The sequence below is a fragment of the Balaenoptera musculus genome, chromosome 15, assembly GCF_009873245.2.
Source record: "Balaenoptera musculus isolate JJ_BM4_2016_0621 chromosome 15, mBalMus1.pri.v3, whole genome shotgun sequence".
NCBI classification, from domain to species: domain Eukaryota; kingdom Metazoa; phylum Chordata; class Mammalia; order Artiodactyla; family Balaenopteridae; genus Balaenoptera; species Balaenoptera musculus.
The window spans coordinates 86,936,650-86,955,609 of NC_045799.1; the positions used below are offsets into that span (position 1 = coordinate 86,936,650).

Genomic DNA, 18,960 nt, shown 5'->3' on the forward strand with positions numbered 1-18,960 from the left:
TTACATTCTGTCTTGGGACATTATCTTATTTTAATCATCAGGAAAATCATAAAGTTTTCTCTATTGAGTGTGTATTAATTTTTATCTTACATAAAAATTTTAATAGAGACCTCTGGTGCTCTTTCAATGATCTTTCCCCCATTAATTTAATTTTTCCTCTGTTCTTTTGTTACAGCTTACTTTTACATTAAATAAGTATTTTCTAGTGTTCCATTTACATTCCCACATAGTTTTGGTTATTATACTTTTTTGGGGTTATTTTCTTGGTGATTGCCGTGGGAGTTACAGCTCCCATATTTTATAACAGTCTAGCTTGGATTAATACTATTTGATTTCAGTAATATATAAACCTTTTGCTTCTGTATAGCTCCATTCCTTCTCCCCTTTCTGTGCTGTCGTCATCATACAAATTACAATTCTATAAATCGTTTGCCCATCAAAACAGATTTATAGTTGTTGCTTTATACAGTTGTCTTTGAAATCAGCTAGGAGAAAGAATTACAAATAAAATAAATACACGAGTACTGTCTTTTGTGGTTACGGGTGTGCTTCATTTCTTCATGTGGATTCAGTTCTCGTAGGGAGGGTTTGCTGGTGAGGAATCCTGTCAGTTTTGGGAATCTGGGAATGTTTTAATTTCTCCTTTGTTTTTTGAGGGATAGTTTTGCTGGATGTAGAATTCTTGGCCCTTTGACTACGTCGTCCCATTGCCTTTTGGCCTCCATGGTTTCTGACGAGAAGTCAGCATTAATCTTAAAGGGGCCCTTTGTACTTGGCGAGTCATTTCTCTCCCGGTGCTTTCAGGGTTTTCTCATTGTACAGTTTGAACAGTTTAATTATGATGCGTCTAAGTGAGAATCTCTTCAAGTTTATCCTAGTTGGAATCTTTTGAGTTCTTGGATTATTTAAATCAGATTTGGCTATTATTTATTCACGTGTTCTCTCTAACCCTTTCTCCCTTTGGGATTCTTGTTAGGATTCTGTTGGCATGCTTGGCGTGTCCCATGCGTCTCTGAGGAGTTGTTTGTTTCTCTGCACCCTTTTTCCTTTCTGTCCGTCAGGCTGGAAAAAAACATCTCAACTGACCCAACCTCAAGTCTGCTGGTTCTTCTTTCTGCTCACTCAGATCTGCTGTTGAGACTCCGGAGAATTTTTCAGTTATTGAACTTTTCAGCTCCAGAATTTTTATCTGTTTCTTTTTTATGATTTCTGTCCGTTTAGTGATATTCCCTGTGAGCGAGGTGTTGTTCTCATACTTTCCATTAGTTTTTTTTTTTTTAAATAACAGATTGTGGCTAAAACAATCATTCTTTAATTTTATTTATTTATTTATTTATTTATGGCTGTGTTGGGTCTTCGTTTCTGTGCGAGGGCTTTCTCCAGTTGCCGCAAGCGGGGGCCACTCTTCATCGCGGTGCGCGGGCCTCTCACTATTGCGTCCTCTCTTGTTGCGGAGCACAGGCTCCAGACGCACAGGCTCAGTAGTCGTGGCTCATGGGCTCTAGAGCGCAGGCTCAGTAGTTGTGGCTCACGGGCCCAGTTGCTCCACGGCGTGTGGGATCCTCCCAGACCAGGGCTCGAACCCGTGTCCCCTGCATTGGCAGGCAGATTCTCAACCACTGCGCCACCAGGGAAGCCCCTTTCCCTTAGTTCTTTAGAGATGGTTCCCTTTAGTCCTTTGAACGTATTTCAAATAGCTGATTTAAGGTCTTTAATAGGTTCAGTACCTAGGCTTTTTTAAGGACAGTTTCTGTTGTGTGTGTCCCCCGCCCCCCCCTTTGGCACTACCTTGTTGTTTCTTTGCATGTCTTAGAGAATTTTGTTGAAGACTGGACAATTTAAATAACGTAGCTGGGACTTCCCTGGTGGTGCAGTGGTTGAGAACCCACCTGCCAATGCAGGGGACACAGGTTCGAGCCCTGGTCCGGGAAGATTCCACATGCTGTGGAGCAACTAACCCCGTGCGCCACAGCTACTGAAACCCATGCGCCTAGAGCCCATGCTCCGTGCAACAAGAGAAGCCACCACAATGAGAAGCCCGCCCACGGCAGCGAAGAGTAGCCCTCGCTTGCTGCAACTAGAGAAGGCCACGTGCAGCAACGAAGACCCAATGCAGCCCCAAAATAAATAAGTTAAAAAAAGAAAATAATGTAGCATCTCTGGAAATCAGTTTTCCCTCCAAGGTGTTGTTGCTCTTTGTTGTAGCTCGTTTATGTAACAACCTTTCTGAACTAATTCTGTAAAGTTTATAGTGTGAGTTTCCTGGGGCTGCTGTAAGAAAGCGCCACAGACTGGGTGGCTTAAAACAACAGAAATACCTTGTCGCACAGTTGCGGAGGCTGGAAGGTCATGCTCCCTCTGAAGCCTGTCGGGGTGGGTCCTTGCCGCCTCTTGTAGCTCCCGGTGGTGGCCAGCCATCCTGGGCGTTCCTGGGTCTGCAGGTGCAGCTCCTCAGCCTCTGCCTGTGCTGTCACGTGGCCTCCTGTCTGTGTGTCCATGTGTCTGTGCCTTCATGTGGTCTCTTCCTCTTATGAAAACTCCATGAAGGCCCACCCTACTCCACTCTGACCTCATTTTGACATAACTAATTATTGCATCAATAAATGTACCCTGGATTGCCACAAACCTTTAGTCACTTCCCAGTGTTCTGAAAAAGCTGATTCTGACGATTTTGCTAGTGTCCTCGTTGCTTTTGTGGAGGAGAGGATTTTTGGAGGTCCTTACTCTGCCTTTCTTATTGATGTCACCTATCTTTGATACTTAAAGAGTTTATAGAGATATCATTTACGTGCCAGGCAGTTTACTCAGTTGAAGCGTATAATACGGTGGTCTTTAGTATATTTACAGTTGCGCAACCTTCGCCATAGTCAATTTTAGGACATTTTATTGCGCCCCAGGAGAAACCCATTATTCTTCACCAGTCACTCGCCCACCTCCCCCCGATTCCCTCAGGCCCCTGCATTCCCCCAGCCTCGCCCCAGCCGCATGCAAGCACTAAACTACTGTCTGTTTCTGTAGGCTTGCCTCTTCTGGATATTTCATGTAGATGGAATCATCCCATATGTGGTCTTTGATGACTGACTGCTTTTCACTTACTATCATGTTTTCAAGGTTCATCCGTGGTGTAGCATGAATCTGTACATGCTGAATAATATTCCACTTTTATGGCTGAATAATATTCCATTGTGTGCATAGGCCACTTTTATTTATCCATTCATCAATTGATGGACATTTGGGTTTTTCCTCTCTTTGGCTCTTATGAATCATGCTGCTGTGGACATTTGTATACAGGTCTTTGTGTGGACACACATGTTCATTCCTCCTGAGTGTATACCTAGGAGTGGAGTTGCTGGGTCATAGAGTAACTCTATTTCTAACATTCTGAGGAACTGCTAGACCGTGTTTGAAGGCAGCTGCACTATTTACACACCTACCAGCATATGTGAGGGTTTTCCACATCCTCACCAGCACTCAATGTAATCTTTTTTTTTTTTTTAATTGTAGTCAACATAGGGCATCATCTTAGTGTGGCTGTGATTTGCATTTCCATGACGGTTAGCGACGTTGAGCATTTTTTTCTGTACTTCCTGGACATTTGTACATCTTTGGAGAAATGTCTATGTAAACCCTTTGCCCATTTTTAAATTGGATTGTTTGTCCGTGTTTTTACTGAGTTGTAAGTTCTTTGTATATTCCAGATATAAGTCCTTTATCAGATGTATGATTTGCACATATTTTCTCTGATAAAAATATTCTCCCCCATTACCTTTTTAGCTTTATTGTTTCCTGTTTTTCCACATATTCTGCGACCTAGTTAAGATTTTGCTTTTCCCCAGAGGTGCTCTGTATTTCCCTCCTGGAAATACAATAAATAACAGTAAATAGTCACTCAGCAAACATTCCTTGAGCCCCCGTTGTGTGCCAGGCTCCCCTCGCCGGGACATACCTGAGAACAGAGCTGAGCGAATCCCTGCCCTTCCGGAGTTTGCGTCCTGGAGCTGTGTCCTGATTCTCAGGGCGCTGTTAAGAGTTATCGTGAGCTGATTCCCATTCTCCCCGGAGTTTGGATATTTATAGATTGTGCCTGGCAATGGTGGACACAGCTGTTTTCTGTGTGGATGAATTAATGAGCTCAGGGACCCTGTCTTATTCATCACCGTGTTCCCTGGAGCTGGTACTTAAGAAATGCTTGTTGGCTCCTTGAGGATTTCTGTGGTCCCCAAGGAGGCTGGGTAAACACAGTTTTAAGGCCCCTTTCCATGTAAAAATATTTTTACATGGAAAGGGGCTGGGGTCTTGGGATGACTTCGGAGAACAGGTACCTTCTAGAGATGTGGTCTCCACACATTTTTAGTCATTAAGGTATTGGGGACTGCCAGTTGGGGACACCTGCCCATATACACACTTCATATACAGACACTTATGTACACACACTCATACATGTGTGTGCACACATGTACACATACACACTTATACACACTCACACCTCATATTCAAACAAACTCATACACACGTACACACTCATGTATGTATGCATTGGTACACACACACCCAAATGCAACACCTGTACGCACTCATACACATGTACACAATTTATACATACGCATATTTTAATAATTTGTATGCATGTACTACACTCTACTACTCTTATGTACATTGTAATATAAATTAAAAAGGAAGAGATAGAAAATACAAGTACAATGAAAAAATTAAAAAAAATAAAGAAAATACAAGTACAGTTGTTAATGTCTTCTTCCTGCACTTGGTGGATTGTTGCGACCCTGGGATATATGCCCTCACTTGAGAGCAGCCTGCTTTAGAGCACATGACATTTAGTGGGGGGTTTTTTTGTTTTTTTTTTAAATTTATTTTTGGCTGCGTTGGGTCTTCATTGCTGTGCGTGGGCTTTCTCTAGTTGCGGTGAGCTGGGGCTACTCTTCGTTGTGGAGCACGGGCTGTAGGCACGTGGGCTTCAGTAGTTGTGGCTCACGGGCTCTAGAGCTCAGGCTAAGTAGTTGTGGCGCTCGGGCTTAGTTGCTCCGTGGCGTGTGGGATCTTCCTGGACCTGGGCTCGAACCCGTGTCCCCTGCACTGGCAGGCGGATTCTTAACCACTGAGCCACCAGGGAAGCCCGACATTTAGTTTTTGTATGGAGTTTTGAGGCCCTTGGGGGTTCCCAGATACAAGTTAAGCCCTTGTTTATTTTCTTAATCTTTAAGGTCAGTTCAAGGCAGCTATATTTTAAATCCTAAAATGCTGAGTGATTTCACAGATGAAAATAATCTGGTCATTAATTCTGTATTAGAATGTAAACCAGAATCTTGCACTGAAGAATTACTTTAAGAAGTAAATCATAAAAAGTGATACACTGACGTTGTAGAAAATTAAGAAGGTGGAGAAATGTGATCTACCATTTGTTGTATTTATTTATAACAGTGTTACTTGGAATGAGACCTTTTTCCCCCAAGGGATACCTTAACTTCTTCTTTTTTTAACTGAAAAGAACCTTTTTTTCTTTAAAGTTCTAAACTCTTCTCTGTACTAAAAACCAAACTGACCTTTTAACAGGATTTCTTTGTTTGTTTGTTGGCAGGTTGTTAGATATAAAATCTCTGATTTGTCTTTCCCTGTCCTGTGAATGATACGTGGGTGACTTCTTGTGTCTAAGGAAACTGAAGCTTTAGGGCTTAATGCTTTGGTTTGTGTGAGCAGGAACTCTAACTCAAGCAAGCATGTAGGTTTTTACACATTAGAATGATTGTGGTGGCAGGAACGCAGTGTGCTCTGATTCTGGAAACGCCGGCACATGTAGAAGATCGTATGGCCCGTTTCTCTGTTTTAACCCTTTTCTTGACTCTGGAGAAAAGGAGGACTGTATTTTTGCACGTAACTTGTAAGTATTTCACTTATTTTTCTCTGCCCAAGTTGAAAACTAGACTTGCCCGGTCCTGGACATGTGGGCGTGTTTGCTGATTCATGGCGTGGTGGTTTATGAGAGGAGGACGTGGCCCTGAGTGGACCCCCCAGCCTGAATGAATGAGCGTCACCGGGGCCAGGACGGGGTTTGGCCGGTGACGTGGCCGGAGTCCACGTGCTGAGCCAGCAGGCGGCGTCGGAGGGGCGGCCTCCCTGTCTGAGCAGCTGCGCTCACCTTGTCTCCAGCAGACTCACCACCAGCGCCCCAGGTCAGCGAGCCGAGGGCCCCGGACTCCAGTCGGATGCAGATGCCGCCGGGGAACCCACTGCTGTTGTCGCTCACGCTGCAGGAGCTGCTGGCCAGGGACGCCGTGCAGGTGGAGCTCATCCCCGAGAAGAAGGGCCTCTTCCTCAAGCACGTGGAGTATGAGGTTTCCAGCCAGGTACCTGCGGCATGCAGTGGGGGGCGGAGGTGGCGGGAGGGGGAGGGCCGCCGGGAAGACCCACAGTGGCGGGCAGGCCCCCCAGCATGCTTGCCTCTGCGGCCGCCCCCCAGCGGCCCTGCCCGCCCTCGCTGTCGGAGCTCTGGGATCCTGCCTCTCAAGACGCTCGGTGGGCTCTGGAGGGCAAGCCCCGGGCGGGCCGGCCTGGGGCGGTCCTGCAGTGCTGGGACGTCCCCGAGGGTGAGAGTGTGGACCCCAGAGAATGTGGGCTCCACACCCCGAGTCAAGTGTGCGGGGCTCACCCCCAAAATGGCGCTGCCGTCCCTGTTAGGGGCACCCCTGAAATCAGAGTTCATCGATGCCAGACGCCTGGCCCCGGGGTTGGCCGCGCGCGTAGAACCCTGTGGCATCTGCAGCGTTTATGTTTTGTCCGTTCGCCTGTTATCTTGGTTCAGTTAGGATACGTTCTGGTGGGAGCTTTTATTCTTTGTCCTGGGGATTAAGTCATCGGTGAACTCAGAGCACCCGTGTGTGTGTGGCGGGGGCAGATTCGCAGGGTCAGAGCTGCCCCCGCGCTGGGAGCCGCCCGGGTCACAGGCTCAGGCAGCAGCGCTGGGAGCCGCCCGGGTCACAGGCTCAGGCAGCAGCGCTGCAGGGCTTGGGCTGGGAGAGCATCACGACCGTCATCGCAGGGAGAAAGGCGCGTGTCCAGAGCCCGGGAGCAGTTCCCCGTCGCGGACGCTGTTTGCCGTGTTCCATGAGAATCAAGAATCACAGGATTTTTGTTTTGTTGTGTTTTAAAGGCAGGATGACAGAAGTCTGGGAGTAAACTTCGCTCTGACGCTGGTCAGTGTCGCTGCCAAGGGGGAGGGCAGAGGTCAGAGAGGGAAGGAGGCCCTCGCGTGTTTAGGGGACAGCGTTGCCGTCTGGCATTGCCGCGGTCTGGCCTCGGCCGCGGTGAGAATGGAGACTCCGGCGCCTCCTCTGGGGCCTTGTCGCCCACGGGCCGGGCGCCCCGCACGTGTGACAAGCTGCTCTTCTGTGAGAGTGGCCTTATCTTCAGTCTCATTCAACTGCCTGCTCCTGAAGTAAATTGATGACCTCGTAACGAACATTTTTAGAAGGAGGCCGTTTGGCCCAGGTCACCTCCTGAAACGTGCGTGGAGGGGTCAGCCCGCTAACGTTAGGACCGCGGGGGTGGCTTCTGGGCCACGCGGCTCCTCGGGCTGTGCCCCCTGCTTGCATGCTTGCTGGAGTTGGAGTGAGTGCAGACGTGGCACGATGCCCGCCAGAGGTGGACACATGTGGCTTCATACTTGTCCTTCGTATAGTATATTTAGCTTTTTATAGACTTTGTTTTTTGGGGGGTGTTTTTAGGTTCACAGCAATATTGAGCAGAAGGAACAGATTTCCCATCTTCCCCTCCTCCTACTGTCAATCCCCCCGGCCAGATGGTGCATTTTTTATAGGTGGTGAACCTGCCTAGACACGTCATTGTCACCCAGGGTCCACAGTTGACATGAGGGGTCACTCTTGTTATTGTACATCCTCTGGGTTTGGTCCACCACTGTAGAATCACACAGTGTAGCTTCACTGCCCTAAGCGTCCCTGTGCTCCGCCCCCCTTCACCTCTCCCCCACCTCCACGCAGACACCACTGATCTTTCACCGTCTCCGTAGCTTTGCCTTTTCCTGAGTGTCGTGTCATCGGAACCACACAGTATGTCACCATCTCAGACTGGCTTTTTCCAGTCAGTGATGTTAATTAGTAACTAGTGTAACATAGTTAATTGTAGCGATCACTGCTCATGCTGGTTCTTGTGAGAGCTCTTACATTCGACCCCAGTGAGGTTGCTCTCTGGACAGGATGTTAATCCTGTGGAACCTGCAGGTTTATCAAGGGCGGGCTCATGGTGGACTCTGTCGGCAGTTTCATCTGAGTTGCGTGTCTGCCGTGTTTCAGTCTTCGTGTTCAGCGTTTGGTCTGCTTTTAGGCCGTTGGGTCTATTTCAGGAGGCGCAGTGCTGCTTGTGTTAGCACGGTTTGAAAGTGTATGTTGAGGACATACCCTCAAAGGTGATCCCACGTGACACCTAAGGGGAGGAGGGATGCCGCCATATAGGTGGAAGCTCCTGTAAGGAGACTCGTCTTGTTCAGAAGATGCAGAATGATAGACGGTGAACTAAATACACAGTTAGAGCTATGCAGTGTTTAAAAGTTGTATTTCCATCCATCAAGGACATAGAGGATTTCTCCTTCTGATAAAGGCCTGGTGAGAGAAGGTGAGGAATTTAGTCCTGTTATTTCCGCAGGTTCTGTTTAGTGGTGGAAGGGGAAGGTAAGGGGAAACTGTGAAGTGTGAGGGTGTCTGCTGAGCTCCGAACCTCTTTTCTTGCAGCGCTTCAAGTCCTGCGTGTATCGGCGGTACAATGACTTCGTGGTCTTCCACGAGATGCTGCTGCAGAAGTTCCCGTACCGCATGGTGCCGGCCCTCCCGCCCAAGAGGATGCTGGGAGGTAAAGCTGGGTTTGCTGGCGGCCGGGGGGCGTAGGGAGGTGGGGTCCCCCCGCCCTGTGCTGAGGTCCTGGCTCCGTGATGGACGCCACTCTCCCCTCGTGGCCCATCTTCCTCTGGCCCTCTGTCCAGCAGGGATGGGACGGTAGCAGGGCTGTGGTGCAGCACCAGCCCCTGGGGAATCTGGGCGCAGCTGTGGCTTAGAGCCCAGGTCTGGTACGGGACGGTGACATCACCTGGTGCCCTTAGCTGCATGAGCCTCCTGCTTGATAACTGACACGTAGGGAAGTGCCCCGTTCTGCAAGGGAGAAGGAGTGTACCCCAGTTCTCCTTCCCAGAGGGCAGAGGCCAGGCGTCCTGGGGCTCCTGAGTGGGGGACCAGGAGCGCTATTTGTTTTGCCGGCTCTTGGAGAGCAGTGGGTACCACCATAGTGTAAGGTGTTCTGTGAGAGAACAGAAGTGAATGTCAGCCCAGTGATCTAACCTGCATCTCAAAGGAAGTGAAAACAATAGCGGGTGGCTGTCTCATCTTCATGCTTCACCGGCGATTACCTGGGGCTAGGTGAGGGATCACAGGTGTCTCCGGGCCCCCTGCACTGGCCTGTCTCTCCCAGGGTTCCAGAGCGCGGGAGACAGCTGAGGCCTCCTCTCAGGTCTCATTGACCTTCACCCACAGCCCTTTTCTCAGATTCTAGATGAAACCCGATCCAAAGGCAAGTACCCAAAGCTGACCATTGATTTTCTGCCGTTTTCCACCGTCCTAAAGTATTTCTGCTCTCACTGGTCGCTGACTAGCTCAGAATCTGATAATGTCGTTTTCTTCTTGCCCCGCCTGAGCACGTGGAACAAATCCTATCACGTGGACGGGAAGGGTGCTGAGGGCAGGAGCTGGAAATACTTCGGGAGTAAGGGGGATTCTCACTGAGATCCCAGCGTCGAGGTCGATTGGGTGTGGGTGGGGCTTAGAACCTGGAAACTGTCATGCAATGCTTGGTCGTGTGACTCGGCCTTAATGAAAACGTAGCCTTCAATGGACGGGGTCCTGGTGGCCTTGAGGGGGGGAGATCCTCTTCCAGCTTTTTCTCAATAATTAAAAAATAATACTTTAAATACCATTTTTATTTGCGGTCAGATTTAAATACCCTCAGTGCATCATCGTACACTTTTACTTTTTTTGCCCTTGGAGTGAGAATACGTAACCCAAACGAAAGCAGTTCGCAGTTGGAGAGTGAGGAATAAGTGACGTGAACTGGAAAAGTGGGTCAAATTAATACATGAGTTTAGCAAAGTCCGTTTGTTCATAGAGAGCGGCATCAGAAAGGGGTCACAGTGCGGGGTCCAGTGCCACTGAGCGAAGCCAGAGGGCTGTGTGGTTTTCCTCGGCAGATCCCGGACCCCGTGCGTCCGCAGGCGGCAGGGCGCCGAGCTGGGGGTCTGCTGCGCCTTCTGCAGCCTCTGGTCTGGGTCCCGTGCCCCCCGCTGGCCCTGTGGCTTGGAGAGCTCTCCGTGCGGGAGGCGTTGGGCCCTGAGAGCGAGGTCGCGGGGGCTCGTGCCCCAGGCTCCGTGTGGTCACCCCGTGTTCTGCGTCCAGCTGACAGGGAATTCATCGAGGCCCGGAGGAGAGCACTGAAGCGCTTCATCAACCTGGTGGCCCGGCACCCGCCCTTCTCCGAGGACGTTGTTCTCAAGCTGTTCCTGTCCTTCAGTGGCCCCGTGAGTACCTGCCGCACAGCGGTCTGCGTGCTGGGGCCTGAGGCTCCCCGGGTCTTATTGTCATTCTTTTTTTTTTTTTGGCCGTGCCGCACGGCTTGTGGGATCCTAGTTCCCTGACCAGGGATCAAACCCAGGCCCACAGCAGTCCCACTTATTTTCATTCTTAAATTTGCTTTTGTTTCGTGCTCTCCCCTTAATCTCCTTGTTTGGGTGCCGTGACAGAATCTATTTACATGGGACAAACACAAATAAGATTTATATTCTCCCAAGGTAACAGGTTGAGTACGATTCTAAGAGGCGTCCCGGTTCCGACTTCGCGGGGTTTTGTGTGGAAGGGGTGGCTTTTCAGCGCAGTCTCTGAGGGCTTGAAGCTGATACACAGGAGCCTCTGTGGTTTGGAGGGTTGGCAGACAGGCTAGCGACTCCACATGTGAATGTGCATTTACTTAAAAAAGAAGGCTGGGGACTTCCCTGGCGGTCCAGTGGCTAAGAGTCCGCCCTTCCACTGCAAGGAGCGCAGGGCAGGTCCCACCCCTGGTCGGGGAACCAGGATCCTGTATGCTGTGCGGTGTGGCCAAAATAAAAAACTAAAACAAATGGAAGGCTGGGTTGGACTCCGTACTACCGGGAGCGCCCGCTGAGTCTCCCCGGCCGAGCTGCAGGGCGGACGTGTGTCCTGGGAAGGGGGCTCCGCGTGGCCTTGATTCCGGTGAGACGCTGGAGTGGCAGCATCTTCGTCCAGGCTGCCGTCAGGCCGTCCTGGTCCGTCAGGACGCCGAGGCACAGCCCGACGAGGCACCGCCTGGACGGCCCCGTGCGCCCAGGGCCGAGCTCTTCGGAGGCGGAGCGGCTTCCCCGAGGGACCCTCTCCTCGTTGGGGTGGGCGGAGGGGCTCCAGCAAGGACGCCCCCCACGGCCTGCGGTGGGACCGACGTGCCCTCGCCGGCCGCGGGCAGGTGCGGGCGCAGAGCCGCAGAGGTGGATCCCACACAAGCCTGGCCGCCTCCTTTACCGCTCTCTCCCTGGAGGCCACAGGGGCCTCTGACCCCTAGAGACACTGTGGCCTTTCCCTCTGCGATGCCTGGGGCGCCTGTCGGTCTGCCCCTTTTATGGGACCCGTTCCAGACGTCCAGGGAATGCACGCTGTGGCCTTCTGCCCTTGCGCTGGGAGGGTGGGTCTTTCGAACCCTGGGGCTGGACAGGCTCCTGTAAGAGCTGGGATCTTGACCGCAGCAGAGGGACGCGGTGGGGCAAGGGAGCTACGCGCAGCTCGAGGCAGAGGGACGCGGTGGGGCGAGGGAGCTACGCCCAGCTCGAGGCAGAGGGACGCGGTGGGGCGAGGGAGCTACGCCCAGCTCGAGGCAGAGGGACGCGGTGGGGCGAGGGAGCTGAGGCAGAGGGACGCGGTGGGGCGAGGGAGCTACGCCCAGCTCGAGGCAGAGGGAGGCTGGTGGGAGGGCGAGCTGCTGCGGAAGCCAGGTGGCGTCAGGCTCCAGCAGCCCCGGCTGCCCTTACACAGATGCCTGTCCCTGGGCCTCCCAGCACCATTTGCTTCTTGGTAAAATGAGGGAATTGGGACAGATGCTCTTCAAGGCATCTCTGAAATGTTACGACTCCTTCACCCACACACAGCTGCATGTTAGGGTCTCTGCCTGTATCTTCCGTGGCTCCTTGTGGGGCTCGTCTTAAGGCTCGGCTTTGCCAGGGAGCCTCCCTTCAGAGGGCAGAGCTCAGAGCCAGGGCTCGGGACCCCAAGTGCTGCCCTTTCTCTGCCGTCAGCTCCCCCAGGGCTCTGGGGACCCTGACCCCATGGGTCTGATCATAGGAAGGGAGGAGACTTCAGTCCCTGTTTCTGTGCCCCACGTGGGACCTTCCAGGATCTAGTGACTCCGACGTCTGTCCCAAGTACTCATGTCCCTGGTCTGGAGGTGGAGTTTCCGTTTTTCTGGAGAGAGAGCTCCACTCCAGAGCTGGAGTTTGCAGTCCTGTCATGAGGTCGGGCTTTCCTGCCTCTGGAAGACCGACCACCCCAAAGGTTAAGGCCAATGCGAAAAAAATGGAACAGGAGACAGGAAGAGATTACAGAATACTTACGTTAAAGCAAACACATGGAGGGCTTCCCTGGTGGCACAGTGGTTACGAATCCGCCTGCCAACGCAGGGGACACGGGTTCAAGCCCTGGCCCGGGAAGATCTCACATGCCACGGAGCAGCTAAGCCCAAGCGCCACAACTGCTGAGCCTGCGCTCTAGAGCCCGTGAGCCACAACTACTGAGACCACGAGCCACAACTACTGAAGCCCGTGCACCTAGAGCCCGTGCTCCACAACAAGAGAAGCCACCGCAATGAGAAGCCCGTGCACCGCAGCGAAGAGTAACCCCCGCTTGCTGCAACTAGAGAAAGCCCGCGCGCAGCAACGAAGACTCAATGCAGCCCCCAAAAAAAAAAAAAAAAAAGCCAACACTTGGAGACACTCCTCTCTCGAGGAGGGACTGGGCCCTGCTTTCTGGTGGCTCAGTTGGTCTCATGCCTCCGGTTCTGTGGCTGGTTGAGGGTCAAGTGTTTCTCTCTCGCTTTTGCAGGACGTGCAGAACAAGTTGAAGGAATCCGCTCAGTGTGTGGGAGACGAGTTCATGAACTGTAAGCTGGCTGCTCGGGCCAAGGTACCTTCCTGATTTTGATGATCCCTTCCCCCCGAGCAGTAATCATGTGAACAGTTAGTGATGTTTGTTTTGCCTCTACCGTGTGCCAGACATCGTGCTAAGATGGGTCGCATGGTTTTCTCCCTTGACCCTTGTTTCAGTTGATCTGAAACCCAGCGGGTGTCACGCCCATTTTACAGACGAGGAAACAGAGAGAGAGGCTGCCATTTGCAAGGTCCCAAACGCCTAGGCAGAGGGGCCCAGGTGTGACTGAGCGCTCTCCGACCACAGGGCCCACCGGCCCCTCGTGCCATGTCCTCAGGCATTTTGTGATTCAGATGGATGGATACTTGGTCATCAGCTTTTTGGACTTCAGGGGATTGATTGTTGCATTGGTTTATTTTTAAATTTAGTTAATCTGGTCTCTTTCTCAAAAGGATGAAAGTAGCTATTTGGTAGCTTTTTTTTTTTTTTTTTTTTCTTAAACTACTTCTCTATACAAAAATACAGATTCTTTTACCTCCATTTTATTTCCTAAGCCTTTTGTTTTCTAAGCCTTGTGTAGTTACCATTAGTTAATATAATAGGTAGTTAGTATTAAAGCTGGTGAAAAGTTACCCTTCGGGAATAAATGAGGAAATACAGAGGCCTGGCCCTCGTGCAGAGTCAGGACCGCACGTTCATCGTGTCGAGTTTGCAGATTGTGTTTTTTGTGGTGTGCGTGTAGTGCTGGTTTCTGTGTCTCTTTTGGACAAGAGGAGGGGTCCAGGGCGGGCGGTGGAGAAAGAAGTGGGCTCCTGGGCTGCGTGCTGCGTGACCTGGCCTGGGGGCCTGGGCTCGTTTACCTGCTCGGTCGATGGAGTTGCTTCCTCTCCTGCTGGTCGTCTTTTCTGGAAGGTTTTCACGTCTGGTGACGCACAGTCTCCTCCCTCCTCCCCCGTCAGGACTTCCTCCCAGCCGACATCCAGACTCAGTTCGCCATCAGCCGGGAGCTGATTCGCAACATCTACAACAGCTTCCACAAGCTTCGCGATAGGGCCGAGCGGATGGTGTCGCGGGCCATCGACAATGCTGCTGACCTTCTCGTATTCGGGAAGGAACTGAGGCAGGTGACCCTGGTGGGCTCCATGGGGTCAGTTTTGTGGGGCGGGGTCTTTAGCCTTTGGTGGCGGGCTTGGAGCAGAAAGTGCGTTTACCATAACGACTCTCGTTCTGACTCGTTCTACCCCAAAGGGGAAGGAAAGGGCTGGGGAGACGAGATCGCATTTAGAAGCAAGAAGAGAGATGGAGAGTGTAGGCAGGGCATCGGGGTTCCCAAACGTAGGGGTTCCCCCGCCGTTGTCAGGATCAGACCTGAGAAAAGTTCATCTGATCCGGGAAGGGCCGTGCTGGGCTGGTCACGCTTCCTCTCCTCTGGAGGAGGGGCCGGGCCTCGAGCCAGGACGCTGCCCTCTGCACTGTCCCCAGAGCTGCGTGCCTCCACCCCGCTGTGCACACGTTCCCTCGGGGTCTCGCTGACAGTTGGCTCCAGGTCTCGGTGGATCGAGACCCTACCGTTCCGACAGACTCCCGGGGCTCCTGCTCTGCGAGTAGCAGGGGTCTTGGTTGGGAGATGTGCGGGGCGGCCACCCTGGGGTGCTGTGCCGTGGGGCAGAGGGGGGCGTCGGGTGGGCTGCCCGCCCAGCTTCCAGGCCTGAGTGTCTCTTCCCCTGTGTGTCTCCTTCTTCCTCAGTGCTTTAGGGTCTGACACGACCCCGCTCCCCTCCTGGGCCACTCTGAACAGTAGCACGTGGGGGTCCCTCAAACAGGCGCTGAAAGGCCTGTCCGTTGAATTCGCGCTGCTCGCTGACAAGGCTGCACAGCAGGTGAGTGGGTCTGCTCTCCGAGGCGCTCGTTCCGGAGAACATTCTGGGCCGTGGTGTGCGGGAGCGGCTCCTTCTTAGATGGACATCACAGCTCCGAGTCTTGGGTGAGTGGGCAGCGGTTCTCAGGTCGGAAGCGCACGTCCCCGTCTGTTCCGGGTGGCTCCCTGGGAGTCCTTTATGCTCTTGAGAGGGTTGCTGACGACGTGGACAAATTGGGCTCTGGTCTCTGAGATCTGACCTTGCTGAGATTAGAAGGTGTGCTGTGTCCCTGGAGATGTAGTCTCGCACTGCCCGGGGCGCTCCCGTGGTGCCGTCGTAGCCAAGCAGCATTTGGCCACTTGAAAGCTCAGCAGGACAGCCAAGCTCCCAGCTCCCCCAGAGAATCCCTCCATGTCTCGCCCTAGACACCCAGTTTACCTCAGGAAATGCTTCTGCTCTGTGGGCAGGTGCTGTTTGTGGAAATCTGCAGAGTCTTGTAGTCGTTGGGGGTTAATGTGCAGATACAGTGTTTACCATCAGAGGGAAATGTTCATCTGGGTGCTTTTATGCTATAAAACTGTTACATAATTTTGAGGGTGAGAGTTTGCTTCCTAGTGCTTGGGGAAATGGGCTTTAGGCTGCTGGTAGCTGGTTTTAAATGCATTAAAATGGAGGCCTTGCTGCCCGGCTGAGGCTCAAAGCTCCTTAGTAGCGAGTCACAGAACCACAGCGACGGGTGGGTCTGGGGTGTTTTCAGGCTCCAGGTGGGGCGTTCAGGTGCCAGGACAGCTCTAAGTGATGAAAAGGGAATCTGACCACGTTCCTGGTGTGGAAAGTGCTGGGTGTTCTTCCCCTGTGGTCCCCGTGCCTGAGTGTGTCTTTCAGACACTGAGTGTGGCCGGTGTCCACGTCGTGTGGAATTGGCCTGGGGCCCAGCCCATCTCCAGGTGAGAGGAGCCTGCATTTCCATGGCGGGCGGGGTGGGGTTGGGGACCAAGAACGTGGTGTCAGAGGACTGGCTGGGTAGAGAGGTGGGCGAGCTCGGGCAGCGTGCTTTGTGCTGGCCTGTGTCTCGTGCTGGGACCTCGCTCGGGCTGCTTTGGTCCCTGGGTATTTTTCTCTGTGATTAGAAACAAGGGAGCTGGCCTAGATCATTAACAGCTTTTTGTTTAACCCTTGGCCCTGTACTCAGAGCTCAGTCAGTAAAACATACAAATGAAGCTGTTCTGTTCCCGGGACTCAGGCCCTGGGCCCACAGCTCCCTCTTGGACAGGTAACCTGGAGGGGGTACACAGAGCAGGGTGGGAACCCCAACTCGATCATTTCCAGCGTCTTTTCTGATTCAGATTTGGATGCTGCTTCTGCCCTGAAGAGGGGAGAGGGGCGTCAGGCTTCTCATGTGGTGCAGTTTGAAGTTCCTCCTGCCTCCAAGGTTCCTCACAAATGCTGCTTTGCAATGTCACGTTTGCACGGTGCTGTTTCCTGAATATCCCTCATTGTTCTTGGTGGTTTCTATGTTGAAGTGAAATCAATATGGTTTTAACACAAAACTGGATCAAATGGCCTGTCAGGACTTTCATCCGTCAGAGCTAGGGTTCCACTTCACTCTTGCTGTGGAAGTGAAGATATCCGAGGGTTAGTTCTAAATTCCGTTTTTACGTATCACGGTTTTACTCTCCCCAGACCCGTCAGGAGACCTGATAACTGTCCCAGCCAGACAAGTGAGACTCCCAGTGGGGCTGTTTCTTTCTTGGTGCCAGGGTGTGTGCTTTCTGCAAAGGCACACGCGCTGGTGGTTTAGGGTCTTGCACAGCATCAGAGCAGAAATGGGACTTGGGAGCAAATGACACACGCAGGGGTCCCCCCTGCTACACACCCGGGGAGGAACCTCTGTTCTCCTGTGTCCCCTGCCCAGTCAGGAGGGACGGGGCACCTGTGGCCATCTGGTATTTCCCTTTCTGAGCTGAAAAAACCTGCAACATGCCTGGTATTTTCCTGTCCCCTTACTGGCTAGAACCTTGACTGTGGGTGCGGGATTGAATGGCTGGGAACCTCTGGGCTCAGCGGGTCCGAGGGCCTAGGTCCCCCTGAGTTGGTGCCGGAGCCTGGGTGGAAGCCCCTGGCTCCCATTCCAGCGCTTGTGTCCCCATTGGTCGTGGACTTCTCTTCATTTCTTCTGCCTGCACCCTCCCCATACCAAGTCCGATGTGCGGTTTATGGGGTGAGCTTTTCATTCTCTGCCATGGCTGGAGCTCTGCAGGTTGTAGAAGGGGCTTGGTTTCCCGGAGGAGCCGGTGCTGCACTTGGGAGAGGGGCTCAGCAAACACCTGGCAGAGGTGCTCAGCGCACCTGGAAGAGGGACTTGACGCGTGTTGGTGGCTGAGGGATGTGAGGGTGCGAGAGCCTCCCAGCACACGTGGCCGGGACCACAGAGCTAGCATGGGGGGTTTCCTGGAAACCACCGTAGCCTGACCGTTGCTGTGGCGACCGAGGGAGGGTGTGTGGTGGCCTGCAGGCCTGTGTTTGCCATTCCTGGAGCAGGAGGTGGAGAGACCGCGCTTCTCCCTCATGCTGCCCTCCCTCGTCTCCAGGCACCGACTCTGGGCCCAGAGCAGCCCAGCCCAGGGCTTTGGCACCGACTCCTCCTGCCCGGGAGCGGCTCCGAGCATCGATGCCCACTGGCCGTGTGGACACGGCTCGTCCGTGCGAGCGGCCCTGGGCTACATGCCTCGCGGGTGCGGTGGGTGACTCCGGGAGCGGGGCTTCACCCCGTCGTTACCAGGACACCCGGTCAGCGACCAGCCCCCTCCCACGACACCGCGGGGCTCCCCGTGTCAACCTGGGTGCAGAGGCGTGTGCGGGGTCCGGGCCCCCCGCCGCCCCCCACGGCCTGCCCCTCCCCCGCCTGCGTCTCCGCGTCAGCAGAGCAGCAGCAGGACTTGGTTCATGCAGCTCGGCTGAGTCTTCAGATTCAGTCCCTTCCCTCGGCCCCTCAAAGGCCGCGCTTCTCTCCCTTTCACTGAAACCGCGACGACTCCCCTTGTCCCCGGTGCATCCCTCCCACTTGCTCCCCCGTTTAAACCCAGCTCCGCTGTCTGCGGCGGCCAGGCTGCTGGGTGGGTAGGGAGGCGAGCGGGAGGCGGGCGGGACGCGAGGTGGACGCAGGGCACCCGGCCCTCATTCTTGTCCACCTGCGGGTCCCGAGGCTTCGGCCTCACATCGGCGGGCTGTCGTGTGGACGGGGCCCCCTGCACAGCTGGCCCGCGGTTCTGGGGGCCGAGCCAGCCCAGGCCTGCGGTGGGTGTGCGCCCCTGGCTCTGGGCCCTGTGTGCTCGGTCGCTGTTGGCCCACCTGCCCCGTGTTTTCCAGGGCAAACAGGAGGAGAACGACGTGGTGGAGAAACTGAACCTCTTCCTGGATTTGCTCCAGTCCTATAAAGTGAGTCTCGGCTGCTGCTTGGTCGGGGACAGAGCTGTTGAGAAGGCTGCTGTGACCTTTCAAGGGTGTGACTCTGGGGGAAATGGAAAAAGAGCCTGAAGCCAGGGCTGCGGGGTGTGGATGGGCCTCCTGCAGGCTCCCCGGGGGAGGGGGGTGTGCGTCCCGCAGGGTGCTGTGGGCAGGCCTCTGGCTTCCCCGATGTGAGAGCGAGGGGCGTGTGCGCGTGAGTGTGTGTGTGTGTGTGAGTGTGACTGCCATTGCTCTCTATAAACACACGAGGGGCTGGCCCAGCGGGAGCTGCCTCTTCTAGGGGGTGGAGGTTCTGGGAAGTCAGGCCTCAGCTGGGGACAGGGGTGGCTTTCCAACCGTCGGTGGCGGGATGGATCGCCTGTGAGCCCTGAGGATCCTTTGTGCTGAGCTCAGGGGGAGCTGGCCCAGCGCTGGCGGGGAAG

At 53.5% G+C, this 18,960-nt stretch overlaps 1 protein-coding gene across 4 annotated transcripts in view; it reads left to right on the top strand.

The window, feature by feature from the left end:
- Window positions 1-18,960, top strand: part of SNX8 (sorting nexin 8) — a 39,857-nt gene that overhangs the window by 17,266 nt on the left and 3,631 nt on the right. For 2 of the 4 annotated variants that reach the window (XM_036824352.1, XM_036824353.1), the window contains exons 2-8: window positions 6,142-6,359; window positions 8,757-8,874; window positions 10,464-10,585; window positions 13,167-13,247; window positions 14,171-14,331; window positions 14,959-15,091; window positions 18,440-18,508. In XM_036824352.1, the coding sequence (XP_036680247.1) occupies window positions 6,142-6,359; window positions 8,757-8,874; window positions 10,464-10,585; window positions 13,167-13,247; window positions 14,171-14,331; window positions 14,959-15,091; window positions 18,440-18,508 (902 nt within the window). The remainder of the gene's footprint in view (window positions 1-6,141; window positions 6,360-8,756; window positions 8,875-10,463; window positions 10,586-13,166; window positions 13,248-14,170; window positions 14,332-14,958; window positions 15,092-18,439; window positions 18,509-18,960) is intronic. The other 2 variants (XM_036824354.1, XM_036824355.1) reach the window with 2 other exon arrangements.